At 44.7% G+C, this 27,054-nt stretch overlaps 1 protein-coding gene across 7 annotated transcripts in view; it reads left to right on the top strand.

Moving 5' to 3' along the window:
• The window catches only part of CNGB1 (cyclic nucleotide gated channel subunit beta 1), a 1,007,057-nt gene that overhangs the window by 100,334 nt on the left and 879,669 nt on the right, over positions 1–27,054 (top strand). For all 7 annotated transcript variants that reach the window (XM_069654372.1, XM_069654395.1, XM_069654388.1 and 4 more), the window contains exons 2-3: positions 606–739; positions 25,896–25,938. In XM_069654372.1, coding sequence (XP_069510473.1) covers positions 614–739; positions 25,896–25,938 — 169 coding nt within the window. In that variant the 5' untranslated portion in view covers positions 606–613. The remainder of the gene's footprint in view (positions 1–605; positions 740–25,895; positions 25,939–27,054) is intronic.

The raw sequence follows: 27,054 nt of genomic DNA, 5'->3' as shown, positions 1-27,054 counted from the left end.
GGTGCTATTTCTTTAGTGGCTGGAACTGACGCCAGTACCGTGAAGGGAGGTGTTCCACCAGTGGTATTGTGTCGTTACATTCTTGCACAGGCTGATGCCTAGTATTCTTGGTGGGATTGTAATTCACTGCCAGGGGTATTTCTTCCATAATGTGACTCTAAAACGTAATTCAAATGAACTACTGCCCATGCTGTACACTTGGACAGAGCAACAATATCACCTCTAAAAAACATCAGTTTTGAGGACAGAAGCTTGTTCATGCTTCTATGACCAATGTATCCCCCTTCTTAGAAACAGTACATAGAAGGGTCAGACAATTTAAAATGACATGTCACTGCAATATGATGTATAGGTAAGCAGGTAAGACCATCCCCTTGTTATATTGCTCTGCTTTCCACGTAGAAGAAAACTAACCCTAACGCTTCGACGAACGTGAAGGTCACAAATGAAACCTGCTGTCGGTGGCGTGCGTGTTCCAATGAGTGGCCTCAACTGGGGCTGAGTTTGTATTTGCTTGACCTGTAGAAGAGTCACTGAGATCCGCTGCAGGTATCATGGAGACAGACTAACACAGGCTCTACTGACACGTGGATCCTCTTTCCTAGATTCCACCATGTTCAGCTGGATCGAGAAGGTGATCCCCCAGCCTCCAGAGACCCCTAAGAAAACTGCAGTATGTGAGGCGGCGGAGAAGGTGGCAGACGCGCCGCCAGAGCCCAAGCACGAGAAGGTGGAACAGGTGAGACTTGCTGACAGGGCTTTAAAGCAGTCGAGGGGGGTGGGGGTGGGGGGGAATGACCATTTCCAGAGATGTTACACCAAGAGGTGGTTCGCTCCATGGCAGTGTACATAGCTAATGATCCTACTCACCCGCTCCTAGGTTCAGCGTGATGCTTGGTTCAATTGCCCACAACCATTTGGTCAAATACGGGACAGAATTTCTGAGATAATTAAAGTTAAGCTACATTTTCCACAAAATGGTTTTTGGGTCAGTTTCACATAGTTTGCAGTTCCTGCACATGTTCCAAAACACCACATGTGGTTTATGTGTTTGTACTAAAGTGTAACATTGCCAAATTCAGCAGAATTGCGCCAGATCCCCTCTAACCCAATTGCAGTCGTTCTCTCATCCATTATGCACTCGCATTCATTCCAGCATTGTAGATCACCCAGGAGAGAGACTTAGATAGGGAAAGCGGGAGAAGTTCATTCGCCCATTGGCATGCTTTGTGGTAAGGGCTATTTCAGGAGGCGAGACAGTCAACATCCATGGCAAATAGAAAATTCTGTGTCTAGGAAATCGGTAGGATCCCTCCTAAATTGGGAGGACTGGCATGTGCGCATTCAAGCAGAAAGTTCCCCGGGGCTTGCCCTAGTCCAGCACTGTAACGGGCCACGAGTAGCAGATATCAAGGGGGACTTCTTGGTTCGCTCCTGCTCTGGAAGGTGTTGTAGGCCCCATGCCAGCAGCAGCTCCATATACATCTTCCTCGTCCCAGTTACTACTTCAAGATAAGTCCCTATTCTGGACAAAAACCACAGCTTTATATATTTGGTTAATACATACTTCCTCCTGGCAGAAGGTGTAAAACTAGTCCCCTGACCCACATTCCTCCTGTTTTTGTTTCTGTGGACCTTTCCAGGAGCACCAGGAATCTGATTGTATTCCTCTTTGGACAAATAGTCACTTCCATGTAAGGGGAATGGAGAGTAGCTCTCTGATGCTACGCATATGGTGCTCTGCAACGCTTCTGGGCAGTGGTCCCAGGATGAGCAGGAGAAAGCAGCCTTCTCTGGATGCTTGCCAGTGGCGTCAAGGTGATGGCTTGGCTCCAGGCTTCTAGTGGCTTCTGGTGTTGTTGACGGACCATGGGTGCCCTACCCAACATAATATTGTGTGCTCTGCAGTAACTAGACGTCAACGACCAGCGGTCGAAGTGGGCGGGAGCGGTTGGGAGCTGTTCCTATACTTTTATTTTTAAAAGATACCGTTCCGGAAGTATTTTGTTTTCAAATGAAAGTGTAGGAAGCAGAGGTTGAAGTGGGCGGGAGCGGTCGGGAGCGATGCTCCTATACTTTTTATTTTTAAGTTTCACTGTTCCTATACTTTTGTTTCAAAAAGATAGCATTCTGGAATGGTTTAGTTTTTTAAAAAAAATGTAGGAAGAAGTTGAAGCTTGCACTTCAGTGCAATGCACTGAACGTTCCCCTAAATAGCAGGTGCTTGTTTGGGGGTTTGGATCGAGCGTGGGAGGTGGCGTGGCGTTTGGGTTTGAGGGGAGCTGGGGCAGGCCAGCAGGGAACATAGTTCCACTACTTCTTTTTGTACACTTTGACCACTGGTAGGAAGAAGTTGAAAGTGTCACTTCAGTGCACTGTGTGCCAGAGGTACCACGTTCCCTAACTTTTTTGTGAGCTTAGAACCGTTCTTGTTGTGTTTGTTTTTTGCTTTCGCCTTACTGGGGAGTCTTGTTCTTTATTTTATTAATAATCAGTGTGATATAGTTCATACAAGCTTTACACACTTTGACAGAAAAACAAATCCAATAACTGTACAAAATATTTGACAAATCTTCAAAATCTCCCAAAAAATCTAAAAAGGGACATAAAAATTCATAATAACACCTAATTTCATACACTATAAACACATTTCAACTACATAGGTTGCAAATATTCCTTCGCTTTCTGGATTACACATTCATTGTGAGGTCATGGCATTAAGAAAATCCTCTTCAATCACATTCCCCAACTTAATAATTGTGACCAATAGTGCTACGTTATTGCATTTTAGGCATCATACTCAAAAATGGTGATCTTATTGACTCACTATTGTGGACAAACCTACTAAAATACAGCAATTATAAATCCACAAGTTTATCGCAAGACGCTAAAAGGCGTCTACTTGTTTCTACGACACTTGACGATAGATATATGCAACAAGAACGTTTTTCCTTGGGTATACCATAGCGGTGACCAAGAACTGCAAGGCAAGGTAATGAAGACGCATACATCTACGTCTCTGTGTATGACAGGGATTTCATTAAATCCCTCTGTGGTTTATTAAATTCATACGTAACCATGATATATTCTTCAGGGTTCTTGAGTTTACCAACAGCTAATACATTTTGCACAAAGTCCCCCCGCTTCACCCTATTTATCATTTCCTTCTTTAAAGCACCGTAACCTAACCCCAGGGAGGGCTCAGAGCTTATCGTGTCTATACATTTCTTTAGGTGACTAATCATCCTTCTAGTCATTGGACGTAGAGCCGTTTCCATGATTATCACCAATAGCTGATTTAAAGGCATACCATCTGTGGCAACAGGTATCCTCAGGAAAAGCAATCTTTCTAACTTGGATAATGAACTTAGTGATGTTATTATAGGAAGTTCAAGTTTTATCAATTGAACACTGATAGAGTTTGGAAATCCTACGCCCAAAATATGCCCTCCATATGATCAAAGGACTCCCGACCATCATGTTGAAGAACATTCTATACCATATGATAAAGATGGCATGAGGCTTTGTTTATAGACTAAAAATAATCCACCATAGCTATAGCATAGGATCGGGTCAAGTCTTTGATTTTTCCAGCTTTACTTGCTATGATCACCCGCAGGTAAATACGGAAACACTCTTTTGAAGTCCACTCCTGAATTGTCCAGCTTCAGCTGGGCCTTCTCGACCTCTTTTAAATAGCATATGTAGGGTTTTCTTTGGATTTTTAGATAGCATATTAGCCTTCGAATATGTGATTAATGTGCTTAAAGGTGGCTTCATGTTGATGCATATATGATCTAATATGACTATGTCATCGGCTTAGCCGATCCATCGTATATGCCGCCTGTCAGTTTTAGATACAAAGGCGTGTGCTTGTTGTAAGACCAAAAGCATATCAGCTATATACAAGTTGAAGTGCAGGGGTGCTAGTACGAACCCCTGCTTCACGCCCCTGTTGGTGGAAAGTGCTGTCCAGGCTAATCTGAATCATAGTGTTTGTATAAAACAACCATACCAATTTGATACCTGTTGGCATTTCCAATGGATGTGCTTGGTCCAAAGCAGCACTATGTCCACTTTGTCGAATTCTACGCTGTAATCATCAAAAGTTATCTCCTGCAGAATGCTCTCCCAATAAGGCTCTTTAAAACAAAAATATAATGACCCTTCGAGGAGTCGAACCTGGGTTCTGCTGGATCAGCTTGAACCTCAAATCACCACAAGTCACCGTAGAACTGCTAAGTTGCTGTTGTTTTTTCAGTGGCCTGCTCTGGAGAACGTTATTTCCCAGTGATCCGAATGTTTCTTTTGCATTCAAGCACTTAATGGGAAAATGCTGCAGGCACAGTGGTCCGTGTAATCAACGGGTTGGTGGGAGGGGTGGCCTTATGTTTGCATACCATTTAGGAGATTTGTGAATGGTTGGTCATTTTTGAAAGGGGAGGGTGTGTAAATCTGCATTCTGTGGAGGACAATGAATACATCTAATAGAGGTCGTTTAAAATGCATTCAGCATTTTCTTCCACTGTGTTTCTTTCAGCCTTTACACAGTGGTGGGCGAGGAAAGGTGGCACCTGGGTATGGAGTTATATTGCGCGTGGGGGGGCGTGGCGATGGGGTTTGTGGGGAGCAGGAGTGGACCAGCAAGGAACATAGTTCCTCTACTTCTTTTCGTCCACTTCGACCACTAGCAACAATGCACTGTGACGGTGTCTGTCATGGGAGCAGCCATCATTGTTGTTAACAGCATCCCATGCTCGGGTCCCCCTGATAAACGCGGACACAGCAGTAGCTAGTAGAGCACTCGGTCCTATGATCATTCTCCTTGCAGGCCACTGAAAGCTTTCTACTATGATATGGCCAGCGAGATGGTTTGGCAAAGTTCAGCAGTTTTGGGCCTCTGTATGGTGCATGCAGGGTTAGATCTTGGGGCGATAAATTGGGAGTCGTATCGTCATGAATCATTAGAGAGGCTGTGTGGATATGCTGACACAGGATTATTTTAATTCGTGCTTTCTATTTACATAACCCTAATGATCTTGACTGGGTGGAATGAGGGTGTTGCTACAATTCCACGAGGTCCCAGTAACCCCCATAGTTCCAATATTGCACCAGTTGATGTTTTCCAGTTCTGGTGATTACGAATCCTGATGAAGAGTAACTCTCTCTCATTGTTGGTTTGGTATGTGGTTTGGTCTCTCTCATGGGTCAGTGGTGGAGGGATGGAGGGTATTCCTATAAGATAGCTCAGCCGGTTGCGTGCTCATTTCTGGGATCTGTGGAGGATCTACAAGTTGCATGTTCGAAATCCCAGGAAGGCCAAATGAATACCGGCTTAATGTTCTATGTACAGTGCTATGGCAAAAGAGCAATATAAAGACCAAATTACTATTATACACATATATTCAGTGACAAAAAACGCTGTGAAAGGGACGTTATGGTTACAGGTAAAACCCAAAACCACCAGAAATTCACCAGTTATGGTAAGTTAAGCAACCATAACTCGCGCCACCACCGTGCACTGCTAAGACTAACACCCGGGACATCAAAGATGACAGAATAAATGTCATTGATGACACCAATGATGACATCACATATGTGGCCCACTTGTTTTTCTTCACTGACATGTGTAGGTCAGTTGTTTTCCTTCAATGACAGTAAACATTTTATAATTAAAAAGGTGCTTTATATCTAGACGTTACCTTGTCCTGTGTTGTTAAAGTACTTTCTTTAGGATATTTCTTCAGCTCATGCTGCACATACATGGGGAAATAAGCACGCCTCAAAGACACAACTCATTTGTATACATGACAATAAACTCTAATCTAATTGTCATTTTCTAGAGATGTTCTTTCTTTTCTCCTTACTGGAGTTTCCCTGTATGTCCATCAGATTTCTATGCATTGTGGTTCTTCATATGTATTGTTTGTACTAACACAAGTGCATAGTAAGTTTTGTATTTTTAGCTATTAATTCCACGTTTTGCATTAGTCAAGACTCTGATAGTCTTGCATTCATTATTTTACTGACCAATATTACCAGATTAAAAATTATGTATTTCTGTGATGCATGTTTCACCTATTGCCTATGTGCATGTACTATTAGGCTATTTTATTAACAAGAACACTCCAATGTAACATTTTGTTTCAATTAGTAAAACATTTTAATACATAAAGTACTTCATGAGAGCACTATTGAGCATCCCTGATATGTTGCTATCAACATTGTAAAAAAAAACCCTTGTATAGACTTTTCATCAGAATTAAATATGTGATGTCCTCAATGATGTCATCAATGACATTTGTGATGTCCTGGGTATAAGTCGTAGCAGTGCACGGTGGTGGCACGAGGTATGGTTACTTAGCTTACCACAACTGGCACCTTTCTGGGTTTTTTCAGTTTTACTTGTTACCTTAACGTCCCGTTAACAACGTTTTTTCACTGAATGTCATAGGTTCTCATTAGTGCAACCTAACCATAACGTCCCTTAAGTTATTTCACTGAATTTCATAGGTTTTTATCAGTGCACAAGTTCCTTATACCTATTTCTAATGTTTTCACCCACCCACACTGTAGCTACTTGAGGCTCCACAGTGCGAAAGTCTGCGGACATCAGGTTGCATCAACAAAATCCAGAGCACAGGTAACAACAGAAAATGTTGTACCCTTCAGCCAACAAAAACATATACATAAAACAACATTACTTATATTTACTACACCCAAATATACCTTTTTGTACAATTCATCATTTCAAAATGTAATTTTATTTTTTATTTAGCATACAATACAATTGAATGTACCAAGCACAAACCATAACTGTACACCTCATATTATCACTTCAGCAAAACTCTTCCTACAGACTCAGATACACCAGGACCTCATTCCAAAACAACCTCTTACCAGATAGTAAGTACACTGTGTTTGTTTCTTTATTATTACCATTCATTATATAAACATTTCTTAACAGCAAATATCACTATTTTCTTATTTTAACAGAAATGGTAAACACACTTCAGTGGCTGGAAGAAAGGATAACAAAAGAACACATGAGTGATGACATCTCTATTGGTAAACAATACATGTTTCAATATAAACAAATAATACAGAGCTCATTGAAATAATAATTTCTTCTTTTCTTATAGTACATACTTTACATGAAGAAACAACAGCGCCACATTTAATTATGGAAAATCTCAAGAATCACAAAGACAATCCCTTTCCCCAAATGTACATAGTGAAATCATGATCTTGTCTGCAACATTGGATGCATTTAGTCATGACTTTAAAGAATGTGTAAATTATGTACCCCCAGCATGCACCCCTATCAAATTCCCAAACTATAAATGAGAAACGCTTTGGTGAAACTTCTCTACCTCCCTCCCCTGATAGCACAGGGAGAAAACGTCTTCCAGCAGAATCCTAATGAGACAAAACCAACAATAAAAAGTGTAACTCAAGTTGTGCCCACCACATTATATCCTCCAACAAAGCAACCAGCGTTGTATCATATACCAAGACCGAATCACCACTGTGTAAATAATAATCAGAGTGCCCTTGAGGGTTAAAGTGACTACGCCAATAACAGAGGACCACAAAGCCCATAAGACACCACAGTGTTCCATATCACCATGCTCTCATCACCACACGGTGGGACTAAAAGCCACCACCAGAGAGGGTAGTTAAATCTAAAAGTGCAGAAATGTAAAATCCCCACGTACCGAAGGGACCGGACCTCCGCTTTCAAACCGTACCACAACCGTGGTCATCATTCCCCTGTATCAGCAAAACACAAATAGTTCGCAAAGTTAAGTCCCTATCCGCGAACCAACCATCTTATTAAATTCAGTACGTGCCCCCAACAGGAGAACATGTCCACTTACCAGCGTAACACCTAACTTCCCTTCGCTCAGGATCAAACTTCCTAGGAGCCGGTAGCCGCACTCGACAGCCCCACAGACAGGATCAAGACACTAATGCAAGTACGCATGTGTAAATAACATTCACTGACGGAGTCCGCTGTGAACAACGGACCAGAGGACGTACTCGTACGTCATTCTCCATCTTAGGTAGGTAAGAAAATGTGCGCCCAGTCTTCTAAGCCCCTCAAACTATACTACAACAAGTATAGTAACGCCAACCAATCAATCACCAGTGCAACAAGGGAGCCCGCCCTAAAGCAGACCCGAGGAAGGTCCATAAAAATAAATAACCACGCAATGCGTGTATTCAAAAAATGACCGGGCAGAGGGGGAAAAAAGGCAGACCTACGAAATCTGCCCCAGTCCCCATGCAAGTCATCAGATGAATAAACTTAAAGAATGAAAGAGACAGAAATTTAGCTGTGCCCCAAAGGACTGGAATGTCTGTTCTCCGATAGGCACTCCCACGGATAGTGAATGGAACCAATAAAGTAATACATGTAATTTAAAGACAGCATTGTAATTCCAAGAAAAAGATTGTGTGCTTCAAAGTTGTCAGCCTCTAGGCATATACACTATGCTTGCCATTTCAAAGAACCCCATATACCTCTGTAATTTCTTAAACCAAAATGCATTTACAAAAATGTAAATTACAAAATGTAATACCTGTATCTGAAAAACATTTTTTTACACCAAGGTTCACAATATCAAGGCGTTTACTCTATGCTCGCCATTTAGAAGAACACTGTATTTCTCTGTGATTTCTCAGAAAAAATACATTTACATAAATCCATGTACCTCAACAATTAAATGGCACCAGTGTGTAAAATGTTGGCATATTAAACAAGCTGCATTTTCTCATTGTTATTCCATATACATCTCCACATCAAAATTGTTTTAAAAAAACGTATACAATAACTTTTCAAATAAAGCACATCAAATCGAATTCAACATTCATGCCTCTAGGGCTCAGGGAGTCCAATAGTGCAATCCACATGATTTCCCTTTGAAGGAGCTTTCTATGGAGATCACCACCCCGTGGGCTACTTTGACTTGCTCAAGGATTACACATTTAAGCTGAGCTACGGTGTGTCTAGCTATGTGGAAGTGACTTGCAACAGGAGATTTTTGGTTATTAATGTGAATGTTTGATTTATGCTCAGACCAGCGTGTTTTCACTTTCCTAGTTGTTAACCCCACATAGTACAGGCCACACGGGCATTTCAGTCTGCACACCACGTTCGTAGAATCACAGGTACAGGAATGTTTCAACCAAATTGGTTTTCCAGAATGTGGATGTGTAATACTGTTCCCTCTGATTATGTTTGCACAGTGCAGACAGTTCTGGCACGGAATCGTACCGTTGTGCATGATCTTAGTTGTGGGTGTCTGAATTTCGGCCTTTATCAAGCTAGATTTTAGTGCTTTATTGTTCCTGTAGGCGAATCTAGGTGCTTGCAGAAACAGTTGTTGTAATTGGGTGTCCATTTGTAGCATCTGCCAGTGATTTTGGATTATCCTCCTAATTCTTGCACTCTGTGTCGAGTATGTAGTCATATACACCAGGTGGTCATCAGTTTGTGTAGGCTTTGGAGTTAGGAGAGTTGCCCTTTCAATAGACCGTTTCCTTCCGGAAATCTCTTGTATAGATGTCACATCATACCCCCTTGATACAAACTTCTGTTCCAATACAGTTGATTGTCGCTGGTATTCAGTTGTTTCCGAGATGTTCCGCCTATATCTCAGGAACTGGCTCATTGGTACACTCCCAATCGTTCTCTTTGGGCGGAAACTGGTAGCTAGCAGTAAACTTTTTCTGTCTGTTGTCTTAGTAAAAACTCTAGTCGCCAGTCTCTGTGACAGAGTGTAGATCTCGATGTCCAAAAAATTGATCATTGATTGACTAGTTTCAGTTGTAAAGCGAATCCTTGAATGCATTTGATTCATCATCTCAAAGAACGCATTAAGTTCATCTGCTGGTCCCGTCCATATTCCGAATATGTCATCGATGTATCTCACATAAAGGGATAGATATTGTTGCCATCTCGGTATGGATAACACATGTTCATGCTCCAAATAATACATAAATATATTGGCATAGCATGGGGACACCCGCCATGGACGTCCCCGGACGTCATCATGTGACCGCACCCATGCAGTGTGCCGGCCTGTCCGTGGACGGTGTCCGTGACTGCAGAGAGTTTGCAACTGCATTTCAGCCAATTTAGGGTGTTTGAAGTTGAAAGCTTACCCTTCCAGAGCTTATAGACTCATTCCTAGTTGATCTGTCAACTGTTTACAACTTCCAAGTCCCATTTTTGACTCGGTAGTCTGCGGACAGTCGCATGGTCCATGCACAGTTCCTCTGAAGGGATCCATCCATTACTTTCAGTCATTCTCAATCTGGCTATCCAGGAGAGAGCATCTAAAACCATCTGCAGCAATGGCATCTGCTATGTCCATCCCTACTTCTTCCCCGGGCCCCACCACAACAACAATCTGGAGGGCCTGGAGAGGGGAACAGGCATGGAGATGCAGAAGAGGATGAAGAGAACGAGCAAGATGAGGTAGAGGAAGTGTCTACCACCAGCGGCTGGAGTGAGTCATAGGTGTGGTGTTTTTTTACCACCATTGGGGGTGTACCGAAGGCTAGGGCAGCCAAGGTGAGATGCACTGAGTACCATGCTGTACCAGTCCCATTTTTGACTCGGTAGTCTGCGGACAGTCGCATGGTCCATGCACAGTTCCTCTGAAGGGATCCATCCATTACTTTCAGTCATTCTCAATCTGGCTATCCAGGAGAGAGCATCTAAAACCATCTGCAGCAATGGCATCTGCTATGTCCATCCCTACTTCTTCCCCGGGCCCGACCACAACAACAATCTGGAGGGCCTGGAGAGGGGAACAGGCATGGAGATGCAGAAGAGGATGAAGAGAACGAGCAAGATGAGGTAGAGGAAGTGTCTACCACCAGCGGCTGGAGTGAGTCATAGGTGTGGTGTTTTTTTACCACCATTGGGGGTGTACCGAAGGCTAGGGCAGCCAAGGTGAGATGCACTGAGTACCATGCTGTACTCAGACACAGAAAAACTGGGCTCTACTCCTACGGGACCACCTCCATGTGCCGAGACACCAGATCCAACCACCCGGGTGCTCTGAGAAAGGCTGTTCCTTTCTGAGGGAGAAACAGGTTGACAGACTCTACCCCATCTTCCTCACTGCTCCTGCCACCAGACTACTCCTGTGGGGCAGAGGATCCCATCCACCTCCTCATAGGCCATATAGAACGCTGTTGCCCCTTACCTTTCGAGGGTCACAGTACTATGTTTGCACTGCGACACACCGATCTGCAGGGGGGAGCAGTTTCTTAGTGCTTTCGGGGCCACGGTCAAGGAGCACAAGAAACACTGCCACCTACCTACATTAAATTTAAGGGCCACCCAACATCTTCCCCTGTCCACATGCCCCTGCATATCTGTGGTTGGTGTCCCTTCCCTCCCTTTCCCCCACTTTACCTTGCCTCTCCTGTAAAAAAACAAAAAAGACACACAAAATATAAAATCACAAAATACAAAAAAAGGTTGCTTTAGGAGCCACCTTTCACAGTTAAAAAATAGAACTAAGCACACAAATCACAAGACCTTTTGAAGTCTGCATAGTCCGCGCACCGTGTGATAGTACACAGACATCTGGAAAGTTCCAGGTGGGCGGTGGGGGAACAAAAATCAATTAACTTGTTTTTTGAAAAAAAAATGGTGGCTCTTAAAAGAACATTTAAAAAGAAATAAGGGTTTATCTACTAAATTAACACATTTTCTATTCAACTTAATTATTTTTTCTAACTTTTACTAAACCTGCTTAGAATTTTTTTCTGTTTTATTTTTTTATTTACTACAACTACTAAAAAGAAACTTCAACACATCTTTCACGAGTTCACAAAAATCATTTCAGTAGATTTTGGATATTCAAAAGAAAAATCTGATTTCTGACATCATTCAAATGCTCTCCCATCACTGTGAAAAATATTCACACTATCAAACTTGATATTTGAATTATGAAAAGATGTAATTCCAAAATCCTGAAAAAACACACATACAGCTTTGTTCACATTGCGCTGTGCTTTCTCGATTTGTGGATGAAATAAATTAGAATGTTTACACATTTGTCTTTGAGCTTCTGTGAAAACACAATCTTTGAACATGGAAATAATTTCATTAATTTTGCAAATGAATCCTTTATTGCAAACTGGAACGTAATTCCGGTAACATAGCACCAAATGTTGCCTCCACAGTGAACTACAATTATGTTTGGATGCTTTAAAGTAACCATACTTTCACAAAAGGGGAGCAAGTCTGCCCACTTCATTCCTTGAACTCCATACCAGGAAATGTCAAATTCTTGAAATCCAAGATTCGCAGGTACTCCACACTGCTCACAATACACCTTGAACCAATGGATCCAAGAATCACTCACCATCCAGACATTCTGCTTCCTCAAAGACATAGCCATAGCCCTCTTCACTGCACACCACAAAGATAAGTCTTCAGAACATGTCTTCCTGTACACCACAACCAGAAAACCTGATTGGCTGATCCCCCGGATGTCCACAGATGTTCGCGACTGTTTGCAGTCTCTGCAGTCCTATTTCCATGGCAGGCATCCTTAAAGGACCCGGATGGCACGTGGGGGGTCCGCGGACTACCACCTTGTCCGTGGACACCGTAGAACAGGGCAGCCCTTCTACCCTTTTACTTTTATGTTTGTAACACTCCCTTAATGGCTGATTTCAGACAGTCACACATCCATCCACCAATCACGTCCCAATAATCCACATGTAAACCTGCCACCTAGGTTCAACAGTTCAGATGTACACTTGAACTCTCAAAGTACATATCTCCTGCTACTCACAGCCACCTGCATCAAAATCTACTGTGAAACTCTTCAATATGTCTATTTCCAGATTACAGACTATCTACACCTAACATGATATAGTACAGATATGCTTATATTTTGAAAAGTAAATTTGTTTAACACCTTCATAAATATATATACATGGTTGCTGCTACTTAACCTTTAATAAGCTTCTCAATAAGCATATTCTCTTTTTAACCACTCTATCAAATGCTATGTATTGCAGTGGTCAGCACCTTCTCATGTAAACTGGCAGTTACTTACAATGCTGTGTGTTTAAAAATGTTTCTTTTTAGGAGCATTTTCCTGAAATTAAAAAGTGCATATGTGCATGTATGCAAGCACTCTGCGTAACTATTTTTAAAAAGAAATAAAAAGCAGATGGAAAAGATGTGTAGAAAATATTTAAGTGGCATTTGGTGTGTGGAAGTTTAATATACATACTTGCCAACATGACCCATCCCAATCTGTAGCTGATTATCAAGTCTTGTTTTTTTCCTTTGCATTCTGTGACCTGTAATTCCATTTCTCCCATTACAAAACTCAGACTACAAGTCCCAGAATGCAACAAAAAAGAGGACTGGACTGGAACATTCCAAAGTGTGGCATTTATACAGAATGGAAAATGTGTGTTTTAAAAGTTTTCTTTTTAGGAGCATTTTGCTGAATGTTAAAAAATGCATATGTGCATTTGTAACATTGCTCTAAAACAAAGAAAAAGCAGATGAAAAATATTTGTAGAAAGTTTTTAAGTGCCACTTGCTGTGTGCAAGTTTAATATATTGGCAGTACATACACACTTGCTAACATGACCCATTCCAATCTGTAGGCTCTTATCCAGTCCTAGTTTTTTTCTTTAGTCTAAGTTTAATAGTGAGAAAGTGGAATATATTACGAGGCCTGCAGTAGCGCCACTTTAGTTATGGTTAAGTTGTTCAACTCATAGAAAAAGCACTTTTTGGGCAGTTTATGACTTTGCCCCCCCCTAGACGAATCCTCACCAAACATTGCAAAAACAGTATATGGTGCCCTCAGGATAATTCCACAAAGTTTAGTGCGGTTTTATATGGGGGGGGGCAATAAATATGATATGGAGCTGTTCTTATAGGTGAAAAAGGTGCCATCGAGTCGGCGGAAACAGCTGTAGTCCGCGGACAACGCTGTGAACGAACAGTTTGGAAAACACATTTTGTGTTATTTGGTGGCTGAAAGAGTGCCTAGAAACGGTGGGGGAGTGGAATAAAGATTATATGGAGATGTTTTCTAGGTGGAAATAGGGCGTGCAGCTGCCGCTGAGTAAAGACCAAAATCTATGGTTGGTAGACTGTTAGTGTTTTAAAACATTCAGTGAACATGGGTGAAGGTTGTCACCGCTGTCCATAACTGAAGACCATGACTAGCACCCATTCATGTGTTAAAATATATTTGGCCTGCACACTGACCATGGCCGAAGGCCGTGCTTATGGCCAGTTATTGTTGTAATGTAATTAGTGTTGTTGCCAGTGATGGCATCAGTGATGTTATTTGTAATGTCATCAGTGTTCTCATATAACCTGTAATTAGTGATGCCATCAGTGATGTGATATGTGATGTCATCATTGTGGTAATAGGCTGCGCAACAGCGGGCGCAAAGTTAAGGTGGCTTTAGCTGAATTTCAGAGGTTTTGTTGCATTATTAGGTTCTCACCTTAACATCTCTGCAACTAAAGATTTTTCCTTGAATTTCAAAGGTTGGGTTACAAGTATTGCTCACCTTAATGTCCCTGCAACTAAAGTTTTTTCCTTGAATGTCAAGCGTTTTGTTATTCCATAGATTTTTTAACACTTCCAGACCACTAGCATGGTCTTTGGCCATAGTCAGTGGGCATGGCTTTGGGCCGTGCCAACTGTACATTTTAAAATGCTTCAAGACTACTAGCGATGGCCTTCGGATTGCAGGCTTTGATAACTCACAATGTTTTTAGGCAAAGCGCAGTGAGATTAAATTATTCGCCATGGAGTACACACTTTGGTTAAGCAGCGTTCTCCGAGCGGTACAACTCTTTTAGGAGCCATAATTTTGGTGCAGGCCGATTTGGCACACCCATTCCGCCACAGCCCCCATTTCGGCATGGCCTTATCGGTGCGAAAGCCATTCCAGCTGTGTTATTTTGGTGCAAGGGATGTTTGGACGTGGCTGACATTGCTGTCATGTCTAAATTCCTTCATAATAAATACGATCAAAGGACTGCACTGCAACACACCTCATCACCTCTCACTTGCACTGATTTTCTTTTCTTTTCTTTTAATTAAATTAAATTACATTTTTTTTAAAATACATTCAGCCTTGAATCATGGTAAGAGTTCAAGACCCACCAATGAACCATGAGGCCACAATGGCTTGTTGCATCATGGGGCATACATTTCATACTTAGCCTATACTTTAATATCTTCAATGATAAAAGGCTATATATGAAACTTGTGAAAGTCCAAACAATAACATCTTGTAGCATAATGGTTAAGTGCTGTGTCTCAAACTCCTTGAGGCCAGGGTTCACTGACAGCAGTGACCAGCACAAATGTGATTTTGTTTATTTCATTTTTTTCTATTTTATAATGTTGCCCGGAGACGGTGTAGTTCTCTTTTTGAATATATGTGCAGTGTAAGGGAGAATGTGTAGTGTGAGGGTGTGCATGTCATCTGAAAGGGTGTGCATGCAATGTGTGTGTGTTTGATATGAGCGTGTGTGTGTGTACACGGTGTAAAGTTGTTTGTGAGGGATAGTTGCATGCAGTTTACAATGTTGCAGTAAATAAATGTTTTATACGTGTTCATTTCTGCAACAACGGTGTAATACATGTCCCACCCTGTTTTATAATGTTGCCGTAAATAAATCTTTTTCACATTTAATTCATATTACAAAATGCAAAGTGCCTGCAGGTTCATGCCAATTGGGACCTCTCGCGCCAAAACATCCTTGCTCCAAGCCCCTTGTTTATGGCCAGTCTCTTGATGACTGTTGTGATACATCGCACAACTAACTACATTTAAGCAGCACGGAAACAGGGAAAAAATTACCAGCTTCAACAATAACATATGCCCAGGTACTTTCTGCACCCATAGCGAAAATCAAAGGTTGGTACCCATGAATATACGCACAGTACTGCTTAGCTTCAAAGTGAGGAAGGGGCCAGCCCCCTCAGGCCATATTGCTCTAAGTGATCTTGTAACTTAGTTTCATTTGTTAGGCACAAGCCCTGTAGGTGCTGGCACATTCCACATTTTTATGCTAAGCACAGTCAGTCCTGGTTACTGCATGGATGGGAGACCTGGGTCACCAGTGATTTTTTACCCTTGATGCTACTGTAGCTGTACAAATATCTATATTTTTTATTATGTATAAAACATTGCAGGCTTTGAGAACTCCCAATGTTTTTAATTAATGCCCTCTGTGATTAAATGATTTGATGGGGATCACTCACTTTGGTTAAGCAGCGTGCTAGCAGCCCCTTATTGTATGGCCCGCTCTTGGTGACTGTTGTGATACATTGTACGGCCCCAACTACCCGTATTTAAGCAGCACAGAAAAGGGCAAAAAATGGTCGGCTACAAGAATAACTAACATATGCCCAGGTACTTATGCCCCAGAGTGAAAATCAAAATCTGGCACCCATGAATATATGCACAGTCAGTGGCCATTCCTACTTGGCAGAGCGGGTGAGAGCAGCGCTGCATTTAGAGATTTTCTGCCCTCCTGGGCCTTGATCAAGTACCGTGCCTTGTGTGACCTGTATTTGTTGTGAAATATTGTTTTGTTTGATTTTTTGCCCTCTCGTGTTCCCTCTTCCCGGCCTCCCTTCCTCCCTGTGTCCCTCCTTCCTGCCCACCTCCCAAACCGCCCACCCCCCTGATTGGCTCACAGAGCCTCGTACTGCTGGGTAGAGTACACACTGATTATCGTGCCCGCCATTCCTACTTTGCAGAGCAGGTGAGAGCAGCGCTGCATTTAGAAATCTTCTGCCCTCCTGGGCCTTGATCGGGTACTGTGCCTTGTGTGACCTGTATTTGTTGATAAATTTTGTTTTGTTTGATTTTTAGCCTACCCGTGTTCCCTCTTCCCGGCCTCCCTTCCTCCCTGTGTCCCTCCTTCCTGGCTGCCTCCCGACCCGCCCTCCCGCCTGATTGGCCCCCCTTCCCTTATCTCTGACCCACCCTGGGCAGCCTCTGCCCGGCAGCCCCGCGGCTAAGGGCCTCTAGGCAAAGGGCTGCAGCAACTTAGGCGGCTCCCTGTTAGTGTCTGCAGGTGTCCGCAGGGGACGCCAGTTGCCAGGCAGTCACCAGGTTAGCCCCACTGAGCTTCCTTACCTCCTCTTACCCTCTCTCGGTTCTGCTGCATTCCCCTTTGTTGAAAAAAACCTGGCCTATTCACCAATTCTAGGATTCTCAAACTTAGGTGTTCTCCCTTAGTTATTATAATAGGCACTGTATCAGTATTTAAATAATTTGCATTGTGAAAAAACCTAGCCTTTTTCTCACTTTCTAGGATTCTCAAACTTAGGTATTCTCCCTGAGTTGTTATAATAGGCACTGTATCAGTGTTTAAATAATTTGCATTGTGAAAAACCCTAGCCTTTTTCTCCCTTTCTAGGATTCTCAAACTTAGCTGTTCCCTTCTACCTGTTTCATTCCGGCGCACTTTAAAAAAATCTCCTATCCTGAATATTGTCGTCTGTCCTATTGCACAACCTACTTGCCCCCCGCTGTCTTATCTGCCTACTGCAGTGACCTTCGTTAATGTCTTCCCCTCTCCCACCTACTCTATGGTGCTCTATGTCTCTCCTATCTTGTCTAACTGCTTCGCTATTTACTATTTACTCACTAAATCTGGTAGGAAGAAGTTTAAAAAGGACATCCTGGTCTCCAACCCAGGCCTCCCTATTGCCAAAGACATCAAGGTCAAGTACTTCCAGAAGCCTGCAGATATCAGACACCTACACCAGTGCTTCCTCCAAGGAAACTCTCACCGACATCCTCATTGTCGTACCTTTGCCAGACCTATGGACCCTTCATATGGTCTCTGTGCTCTCCCCTTTCTCCTCTGCTCCCATTAATGGTGGCACCCACTGGGATACCCTCCTGGCATCCTTCCTTTCCTCTAAAGTCATCATTAATGTCTATTTCAATGGGACCATCCTGGTCCAAGGCCCTCAGGCCTACCTTCATCTCTTTGATAGACGTTTCCCGCGCCTCATCAACTTCCTTTCTTCTCCTGCTGTCCCCTCTGCCCTTTCCTTGACTACCTTGCCTCCCCCTTCTGCCTCCTCCCTGGCTACCTTGCTGTCCCCTCCCCTCTGAGCCCCTTCTCGGGCTCCCTCTACACTTCTGCAGGGCGTACCTCTGATCTTTACCCCTCCCCGGAAGTCCTTCAAGGATGGCAACCTTCTCCATATTGCCACTCTAAACTCTCGCTCTGCTGTCAAACACTCCTCGGATATCTGCCACCTTCTGGAAGAACTTGACCTTGATGTCCTTGGTCTCACCGAGACATGGTTCATGACCAGCTCTGTCACAAGCTTTGATTCGCTCCTACCTGACGGCTACAAAATCCTCTCTGTGCCAAGGGCCAACCGCTCTGGTGGAGGTATAGCCATGATCTTCCCCGAGTAGATTTGTGCCTCTGGCTCTCCTACGCAGGCCTACTCCTCTTTTGAATGCCTCGTCTGTAGGCTCTCTCTCTCCTAGCCATTCACTTACTGTGGCTACTATCTATCGGCCACCTGGTCAGATTTCATCCTTCCTCTCTGAGTGGGCCGACCTCTCCTCCTCACTTCTGGCCTCTACTACTCAACTCCTCCTGCTTGGAGACTTCAACATCCACCTGGATGCCTCCTGTCTTCCCTCTGGACTCTTTTGCGACCTCTGCGACTCTCTCTCACTCACTATTCTCCCCTATGGCCCAACTCACTCTGCAGGGCACACTCTTGATGTTCTGATCTCCTCAGACCTCCCACTCTGTCCCTGTCACCACTCCTCTCTCCTGGAGTGATCACTTTCTCCTCTCCTCCCACCTCACCCTCCCTACCCCTCAGGCCAAGCCACCTCCATCACTGCCATCCACCTTCTCGGTCATCCGACTCATGAAGCGCGTGTCAGCTGAGGCTTTTGCTGCCCTCTCCTCACGCCACTCTGCTATTTCTGAAACTCTTGATATCCTTGCCCCTGTCATGAGAATCCACCTGAAGCCCAAAGCCAAGTGCAACTCCTTGTACTACTCAGGCCTTGTCACCCTAAAACGCAAGTGTAGGGTAGCTGAGAGGAAATGGCGTGCTTCATGTACATCCTCTGACAAAATGGCCTGCCGCCTGCTGCAAAGACAATACCGGCTCTCCGTCCTAACCAAGAAGAGTGCGCATATCCAAGCCCGCCTCTCTGCAGCATCGAACAACTCAGCTGAACTCTTTAAAATCTGCAAGGAACTTGCCAATCCGTCTGCAGTCTCTACCTCTCCTGTCCCCTCCCAGGCCCTCTGTATGGCACTGGCATCTCACTTCATCTCTAAAACTCCAGACATCCTGTCCTCTCTCTCCTCTTATCCCCTCCCACCCCCACTCCCCGCTCTTCCTCTGGCTTCTCTGCAGCCGCCTCTCCTTATCTGCCTTTCCCCTGTTCTCCGCAGACGAGGTTTCTAGACAAGTCCGATCTATGAAAGTCTCGTTGAAACAGGTTCACCTCTGTTCCTCCAAAACCATCAAGGACCACATCGACTCCCTGGCTCCTGCCCTGGCCGATTTCTGCAATCAGTCCTTTGCCACTGGAGTCTTCCCATCCCCCCTGAAGCACTCCCTTGTGCACCCTCTTGTTAAGAAACCCATTGCCGTCCCCTCCAACTATTGCCCAATCTCCATCACTCCCTTCCTGGGCAAGCTCCTGGGGAAACTGGCTATCTCCCAGCTTAATCTCCACACTGAATCTGTTGGTTGTCTTCATGACCATCAGTCTGGCTTCAGAGCTGCCAGACGCACGGAAACTGCTCTCCTGAACATCCGTGAAGACCTGCTCTCCAACCTTGACTCTAATACCCCTTGTGTCCTCATCCTGCTTGATCTCTCCTCTGCCTTTGACACTGTCAACCATGCCATCTTGCTCAACCGTCTCCGTGATAACCTGGGTATCACTGGTCAGGTACTGGCGTGGCTGACTTTTTTCCTCTCTGGCTGTCCCTCCCAGGTCCAACTTGGGTCCTTCCTCTCCGCTATCGTTTTCTCTACCTGTGGTGTCCCCCAGGGATCTAACCTCTCTCCCTGGCTGTCCAACCAATACCTGGCACTCCTGGCCCACCGCATCGCCGCTCTCTGCCCCAACTTTCAGTGTTATGCGGATGACACCCAGCTCATCTTCAGGCTACCCTCGGCCTCCTCCTCTACTTCCCTCATCTCTGACTGTCTGTCTGCTATCCAGGAGTGGTGTGCTACCAATGCCCTCTGCCTTAATGCCAGTAAGACTGAGATTCTCCTCATCGGCACATCCGCTCCCTCCTTTTCTGCAGCTCTTTGGCTGGCCTCCCTTGGCCCTCTTCCTCTTCCCTCCTGCACAGCAAAAAACCTCGGGGTCATCTTCGACGCCACACTCTCCTTCTGTCCTCACATCTCTGACGTCTCTAAGAAGTCACACTACCAGCTGCACCTCCTCAGAGGTATTTTTCCTTTCCTCTCCTTCCCCCAGAGGCTCACTGTCTCCAGAGCTCTGCTTCTCTCTAGGCTCGACTACTGCAACAGCCTCTTTCTAAATCTGGCTGCTTCTGCTCTCCACGCTCTGCAACTCATCCAGAACAGGACTGCAAGACTTGTCCTTGGCCTCAAGCCCAGGGATTGTATCTCTCCGGGACTATAATCTCTGCACTGGCTCCCAGTGGCTGCGAGGATTGAGTTCAAAACCCTCTGTATCGTCCACAAGGCCTTCTGGGACCTGGGGTCTCAATACCTTTAATTCTCTCTTCCTAAATACCTTCCTTCTCGAGTTCTTCGCTCATCTGCCTCTAACTCCCTCAGGGTCAGTCGCTTCTCCAAGCAACGAGTTGGTGGTAGATCTCTTTCTTCGGCTGGGGCCTCTCTCTGGAACAGCCTCCCTTCCCCCCTGAAACTTGAGGAGAATCACCTTCAGTTCCGGAAGCTCCTCAAAACCTTTCCCTTTGCTTCTGCTTTTTCTCCTCCTCTTCCTTGCTGACTTCCTGGCTGACATTGAAATTGCACTGGTTACCTGGCCACCCTCTGATCTCGGGCCCAGCCCCCCGCCCTCCCTCCAGTCACACTCCTGCACTGCCTTCTTGGCAACCCCAGCACTTGGGCACTGTTTCTGTATCCCTACAGTCCTACTTCCAGCACTTGACACCTGATGGCGGCACTTACCCTGCACTTGCCATCAGCTGGCCGTACTTTTACTTATTGTTATTTATTCTTATCCCTTGTACTGCACTGTCCTCCCCCATGCACTTCTCCTCCCTCCCCTTCCCATGCACTTGCACGATCTGAATGACACCTGGCCTAGTAAAATTGTTGTTTGTCTTTCCTCTGTCCCCCTCCCTTGTCTAGTCGCGCCTTGAAACACTTGTGTGTAGGCACGTTATAAATGCCATATCATATCATATCATATCATATCGTATTTTAAAGTGAAATATACAATGTAGTTCAATTGACCTTCTCCATAGAAGAATGTGCGCAAGACAAAATAGCATTGGACTTTTTAAAAAAAGTAATGAACACCAGAAAATAACCTGAGAGAGGGAATCTTTCAATGAATATGCTCGCAACGTATAAAAGGTGATCACCTTTTAAATCCAGCATATCTGTAGTGAAATATTCTATGGAAAACAAAATCCCAATATGAAACAAGTACTTGTGGTCTTGTGGGTAATCGTCTGCACTGGGGACATTACAACCTGAGTAAAATCCTGGTATCCAAATACTTGAGCAACCTTACCAACCTTAAAAAACCCAAGGGGTTGCATCCGCCCTCTGAATAAAATTTACACGGTCAACCCACATGTGTCCTTTACTGGTGCCCTGGAAAGCAACCACAATCAGGAGAAAATAACTATACCAGTGTCCAGGATTGCAAACTATCTTGGCACATCGTGGGCAAATACTCATGACTTACTTTCCCTCTCATCATTTCCCATCCTCCCCCCCCAAGTCTATCTTTCAACAATACTCTGCTTTATAAAGCTAACTTCAAAAGTACACATACCATATTGTACAATTGTGGCATCATTCCCCCTATTTTCACTGTGAGACTACAAATACCAGAATTCAGCAAAAGGCAAAAAAATTGCCTCTGAGTGCAAAACTTTCAAGGACTGACAGTAGCACGGTTTAAAATAAAATAATGCGGATTTGTGTGTTATGAGATATTTAAAACTTTGAGAACTCACAATGTTTTTAGTCAGTGCGCAGTGAGATTATTATTTGCCATGGAGCACACACTTTGGTTTAGAACCGTTCTCCAAGCGGTACACCCCTTTTCGGTGCCACCATTTTGGCGCAGGCTGATTTGGCACAGGCAATCTGCTGCAGCACCCATTTCGGCCCGCCCTTTTTGGCGCAAAAGCCATTACGGTGGTGTTATTTTGGCATTATTTTGGCACAAGGGATGTTTGTACATGGCAGACTTTGCAGCCACATCTAAATGCCCTCATACTAAATAAGATCATTTTGGTATATTTTAACCATTCTTGTTTCGTGCACAGTTTTGTTAAATCCCTTTTAATGAAACACTTCTCAGAAGTGCCAGTATTATTCCTTTTAAATGAAAAAATAAGTACAACTGCCCTTTAAATAAGCATTGACCAAGCCAACAGCTTGGGCCTTTGTCTAGTTATGGGAGAAGAATTTGCTAGGCACTGATAATGGTACCACCGGGTCATAAAATAGCAAAACAGATGTAAAGGGGAGTGATTACCTGTACATATAATTTCAGTACCTGGCAAATGCCTATCTAATATCTAAAGCCATAACTGTTGGCTTTGGTACTGCTTGCTTTTAACAGGACATCAGTGCAAGGGAAAGATATAAACCAAGTAGCTGGAGGCACACTTTGTTAAAACATTTGTATTACACCAGTAGCCATTACCTTCTGCAATTAAACCATTAAGCCATTAACTCTCAGCAGACTGCTTAGAAAAACTCTGGCATTCTAAAGCTTGATTTTTTTGTTTGGGCTACACCTATAATCCTCAACTATTGTATTAGAGTACACAGGGAGGAATGGCATATGAGGAGGGACACACAGCTTGTAGGTGTTGTTTGGTTATTTGCCCACCCATTGACTGCTCACCGCCATGCTAATCTTGATGGTAATTCAGACCCAGTTCCTGCCCCTCCCTGCCCAAAACATCTCCTCATGGGAAGTCTTTGAGCTTGCTTTATTCAAGCCTTGCCATCAAACTTTGCACTCAAAGTGCCTGCCAGTGCTTATCAAAGCAGTCTTCTGAGAGTTAATGTCTTAATTGGGGCTTTAAACATGCTACTGGTGTAATAACAATTTCTTAACCAGATTGCCTTCAGCCACACCATTCATAAGCACTCTACATGTCCTTCAGGTCCTGTTAAAAACAAGCATTGTAAAAGCAAACAGTTTTGACGTGTGTAAAGTATTAGTTATTTGCCATGCACTACTATTAGATGCCCAGGTCCTCACACCATTTTGCACTCTCTACCATCAATGGCCAGTTAATACCACTGCAGCAGTGCCTGGCAAGTTTCCCCATGCCTACACAAAAGTCCAAACTGTTGGCAGGCTTGTTAATACTTGATAGAGCAAACCCAAAGCGATCCCAGTGTGATGTTTTTTGGGGTAGAGAGTCAATGAGTGGGTGGCAACGTCCATGGGGATAAGTATGGCCAGGGGCAATCAATGAGTGGATAAATAAACAAACAACACCCACACGCTGTGTGTCCCTCCTCACATGCCATATCCCCCCTTCTTGTAACCCAATACAATTGTTTCGGCTTTTAGGTGGCGCTTAAACCGCCTTACATCTCAAACTGAAAACATTGGGCTGCTTCCAACTGTTGCAGTGATATTCTCTAATCTTTCCAGCAGGTGTCGCTGTAGGAGAGTAAATCTCTCTTGTCCGAGCTTCGTGATGGAGGAGGACGTTTAGACGCGATCATTAGGGCGCTGGATGTTCTGGCGCGGCTGTTTTGCCGCAGGTCCCCTTTCAGCGCGCCCTATTGGCCGCAGCTAACACGGCGCAGGGCCCTCTAGGCGCGAGTATGTTTCGCCGAAACTGGTCCGTGTTTCGTTTCTTTTAAAGCATCTTAATGACAACACAGTGCACAGCATGTGAATAAATATTATTTCCACTTGGTAGATAGTGTTGTGATCAGAGGGGCCACTGTGGTGGAGTGCGGGCCCTCCCCAGATCTGAGCCACTGCGCGCAGATGGGTCGCGCAAGAACGAACACTGGAGACGTCCGCCTGTTCCGGCGCTCCGGCGCGAACTGCCCCGGGCGCCGCCTTTATTAACTGGCGCGCATGCGCCGGCTCGCGGGCTGCGCATGCGCGCTTCGTGTACCACGTACACAACAGATAGGAAATAGCCGAGTAGTTACTTAAGCAGAGCACCAAGGACAGAGTGGAACTGATTTCAATATCGGTTATTCAATTATTGTTGCAAACCCAAGCCAATACTTTGGCATGATTGCTTAATTATACATGCCACTTCACTTACCGAATTTAATTGTTGATAAACTTAGGCTGCTGCACTGACTGAGAACATGCGTGATATGTTGTTGAGTAGCAGTAATGCTCTCGGATATTGCAGTCGACAGTGCCAAGTATTGGAGTAGTTTCTTATCTGCCTTTCTGTGCGCGCTGTTTGACCAACATGTTTGGAAAATGGCGTGTTGAAACGCAGCATTTGGCCAATTTGTCTTCCAAACCAAAAATGATATTCCAATGATATATGCAAAAATGCGCCCACACCAAAGTAATTAAACGCATCATAGCACATCATCGCCACCACACATCCTTTGAAGTTAATACCATATTCCGCACACGCAAAAGATAATCGGCGTTACATCCAAACAGCAGACACTTAACTCGCTGAGCTATACAACTTTCTACAAAGTGTAAACTAGTGCCTCTGGGCTCATTGGAGGCTGCGAGTGAAGGTGGGGTTTCTGTTCCTTCTCATGCTTCAGATGGACGGGCGGAACTTGCCTGAGACATGTGGGGGCTTATTCCATAGGCAAGAGGCGTGGTGGGGGGGGGGGCAGGGGGCATCTCGAGATGTCCACGTTCAGGCCCTTTATGGTGTGGGTAGTGGAGTCTCTCCAAGATGTCAACCATGGGAGATAAAGCTTTGATTGGGTAAAAGAGGTGACATCATGTGGGCGCTCCCGGAACTCCATTGGCCACCAGTGACGAGCGGAATGATTTCTACGCTAGACTGAGTGCCTGGCCCATAGAGAGCTATCTCAGGTGTGCACCCTAACCTCATCATAGATACACATCGTTACCTTCCGACCAGGCAGCTGAACTCACCTGACTCACGCTTCCTTGCTGCTCAAGAGCAAGTGTGTGTGTGGGGGGGAGGGAGGGGGGTTAGGGGTTCAGCTTTCTCTGTCCTGGCCCCCGAGACTTGGACCTCCCTCCCTGAATCTATCTGGATAAAGAACTATTAAAGCCATGAAGAGTAGACGCGCTTATTCTGAGGAGCTTAGATGCTGCCCTGTGCTCCATCCGATGCACTCTGACGTTCCCCTCTTTTGCTAGAACGGTGCCAGGATGCCTTTCTAAGCAGTCTGCCTGATCGTCTTAAGTTTATGTTGCTCATTTGGCACAAAGGTCCGTTTACACATCGGCTGCAATGTCAGCAACGTCTAAACGACCCCCGCGTCAAATAGCCGGCGCCGAATTGGCTTTTGCACCACGTTGGCCGCGCCAAAAGGGACGCAGCGGCCAAAGAGGTGCGCCAAAACGGCCGGCGCCACATAACGTGGCGTACCTCTTTTTCACGTAATAATGAAGGTGAGTTTACATCTATGTCACAAATGACCTAACACTTTCTTTTTTTAAATTCCAAGGCATCGAAAGCCACGTCAAGCAAAGGCCCCGATGGAAAAGGAGGTGAGTCCACACAATCTTCATTACAACATAATTGCTGAATCTTTTACATCCTGTACACGTGAAGTTGTATACAGTAGTCTGATGAAAATATAACGAATGCCTCAAGCGGTATTTCTTGCACTTATATTTGTGTCCCGCCATTCTTGTGACAGAGCAGGAAACGCCTTCTTCAAAATGTCTCAAATCAAAAAAGCAATTCTTGAATTTGTTCCAAGTAGTAAGGAATCATTGGGCCTCATTAGGAGTTTGGAGGTAGCCATGCCGTTCTTACCGGCATGCCTACCCCCAAACTGGGTACCGGGCCTGGGTCCCAAAAATAGGGAATTACCAGGCCATGCTGACTTTAGCGGGCCCGGTAATTCCCATTCTCGGGACCCGGACCTGGTACATCCCCATTCAATGGGAATGGGGAGGATGCTAACAATGGAGCCATTAATGACGTGTCCGTTGTTAGCATCCTGGTTTGCTTGCGGGTGGTGGTATGCACGTCTGGTCTGGACCAGACGTGCATTCTGCCACCCGCGAGGAAACCCGTAATGTGGCGGCCTGGAATGAACGGTGGCGGTACCTTACCGGCACCGTTCATTCCGCGGCCGAAAGCCCCCTAATGAGGCCCATTGTGCACGCACAGCAATGCAGCATACGTTATCTAGAAAGACGTTGTATACAGATCTAGCCCTCACCCTAATTGTTTGAATTTCCTTTGTCAATCTACACATCAACAGAGCGTTTTCCTGCTGCCGGGGTTATATCGGTTTTCACGCCCCCTGGCGGCAATGGAAGCCACTGATGGGGATTCGAAGCTGAGCACTAGTGAGCTCAAGCCAGTGTAACATCTCACCACGCTGTCTCGCAGATGCTGTGGTGCTGGATTTCTGCTGTTTATCATTTGGGGGTCGCCAAGGGTCGCAACTGCGACCCCTGAGGTCTCCCTTGCTTCTGCTGTGGTCTCCCTTGCTACCCCTAAAAAAAAAGAAAAGATTTGTATTTTTCCTTTTTACTCTGAAGCTCCTGGGATGTGGCCAGTGCCATGTGGCTCTTTGTTTCTGAAGAAACGGCAATTTATGTTGAGGTCTCCACTTTGAGCAGTGACCCTAAATAAGAAAGAATAGGAAT

This window comes from Ambystoma mexicanum, chromosome 1p (genome assembly GCF_040938575.1).
Source record: "Ambystoma mexicanum isolate Mex_15411 chromosome 1p, UKY_AmexF1_1, whole genome shotgun sequence".
NCBI classification, from domain to species: domain Eukaryota; kingdom Metazoa; phylum Chordata; class Amphibia; order Caudata; family Ambystomatidae; genus Ambystoma; species Ambystoma mexicanum.
Note: the sequence above shows the minus strand (reverse complement) of the source record. Positions and strands in the feature narration are given on the sequence as shown.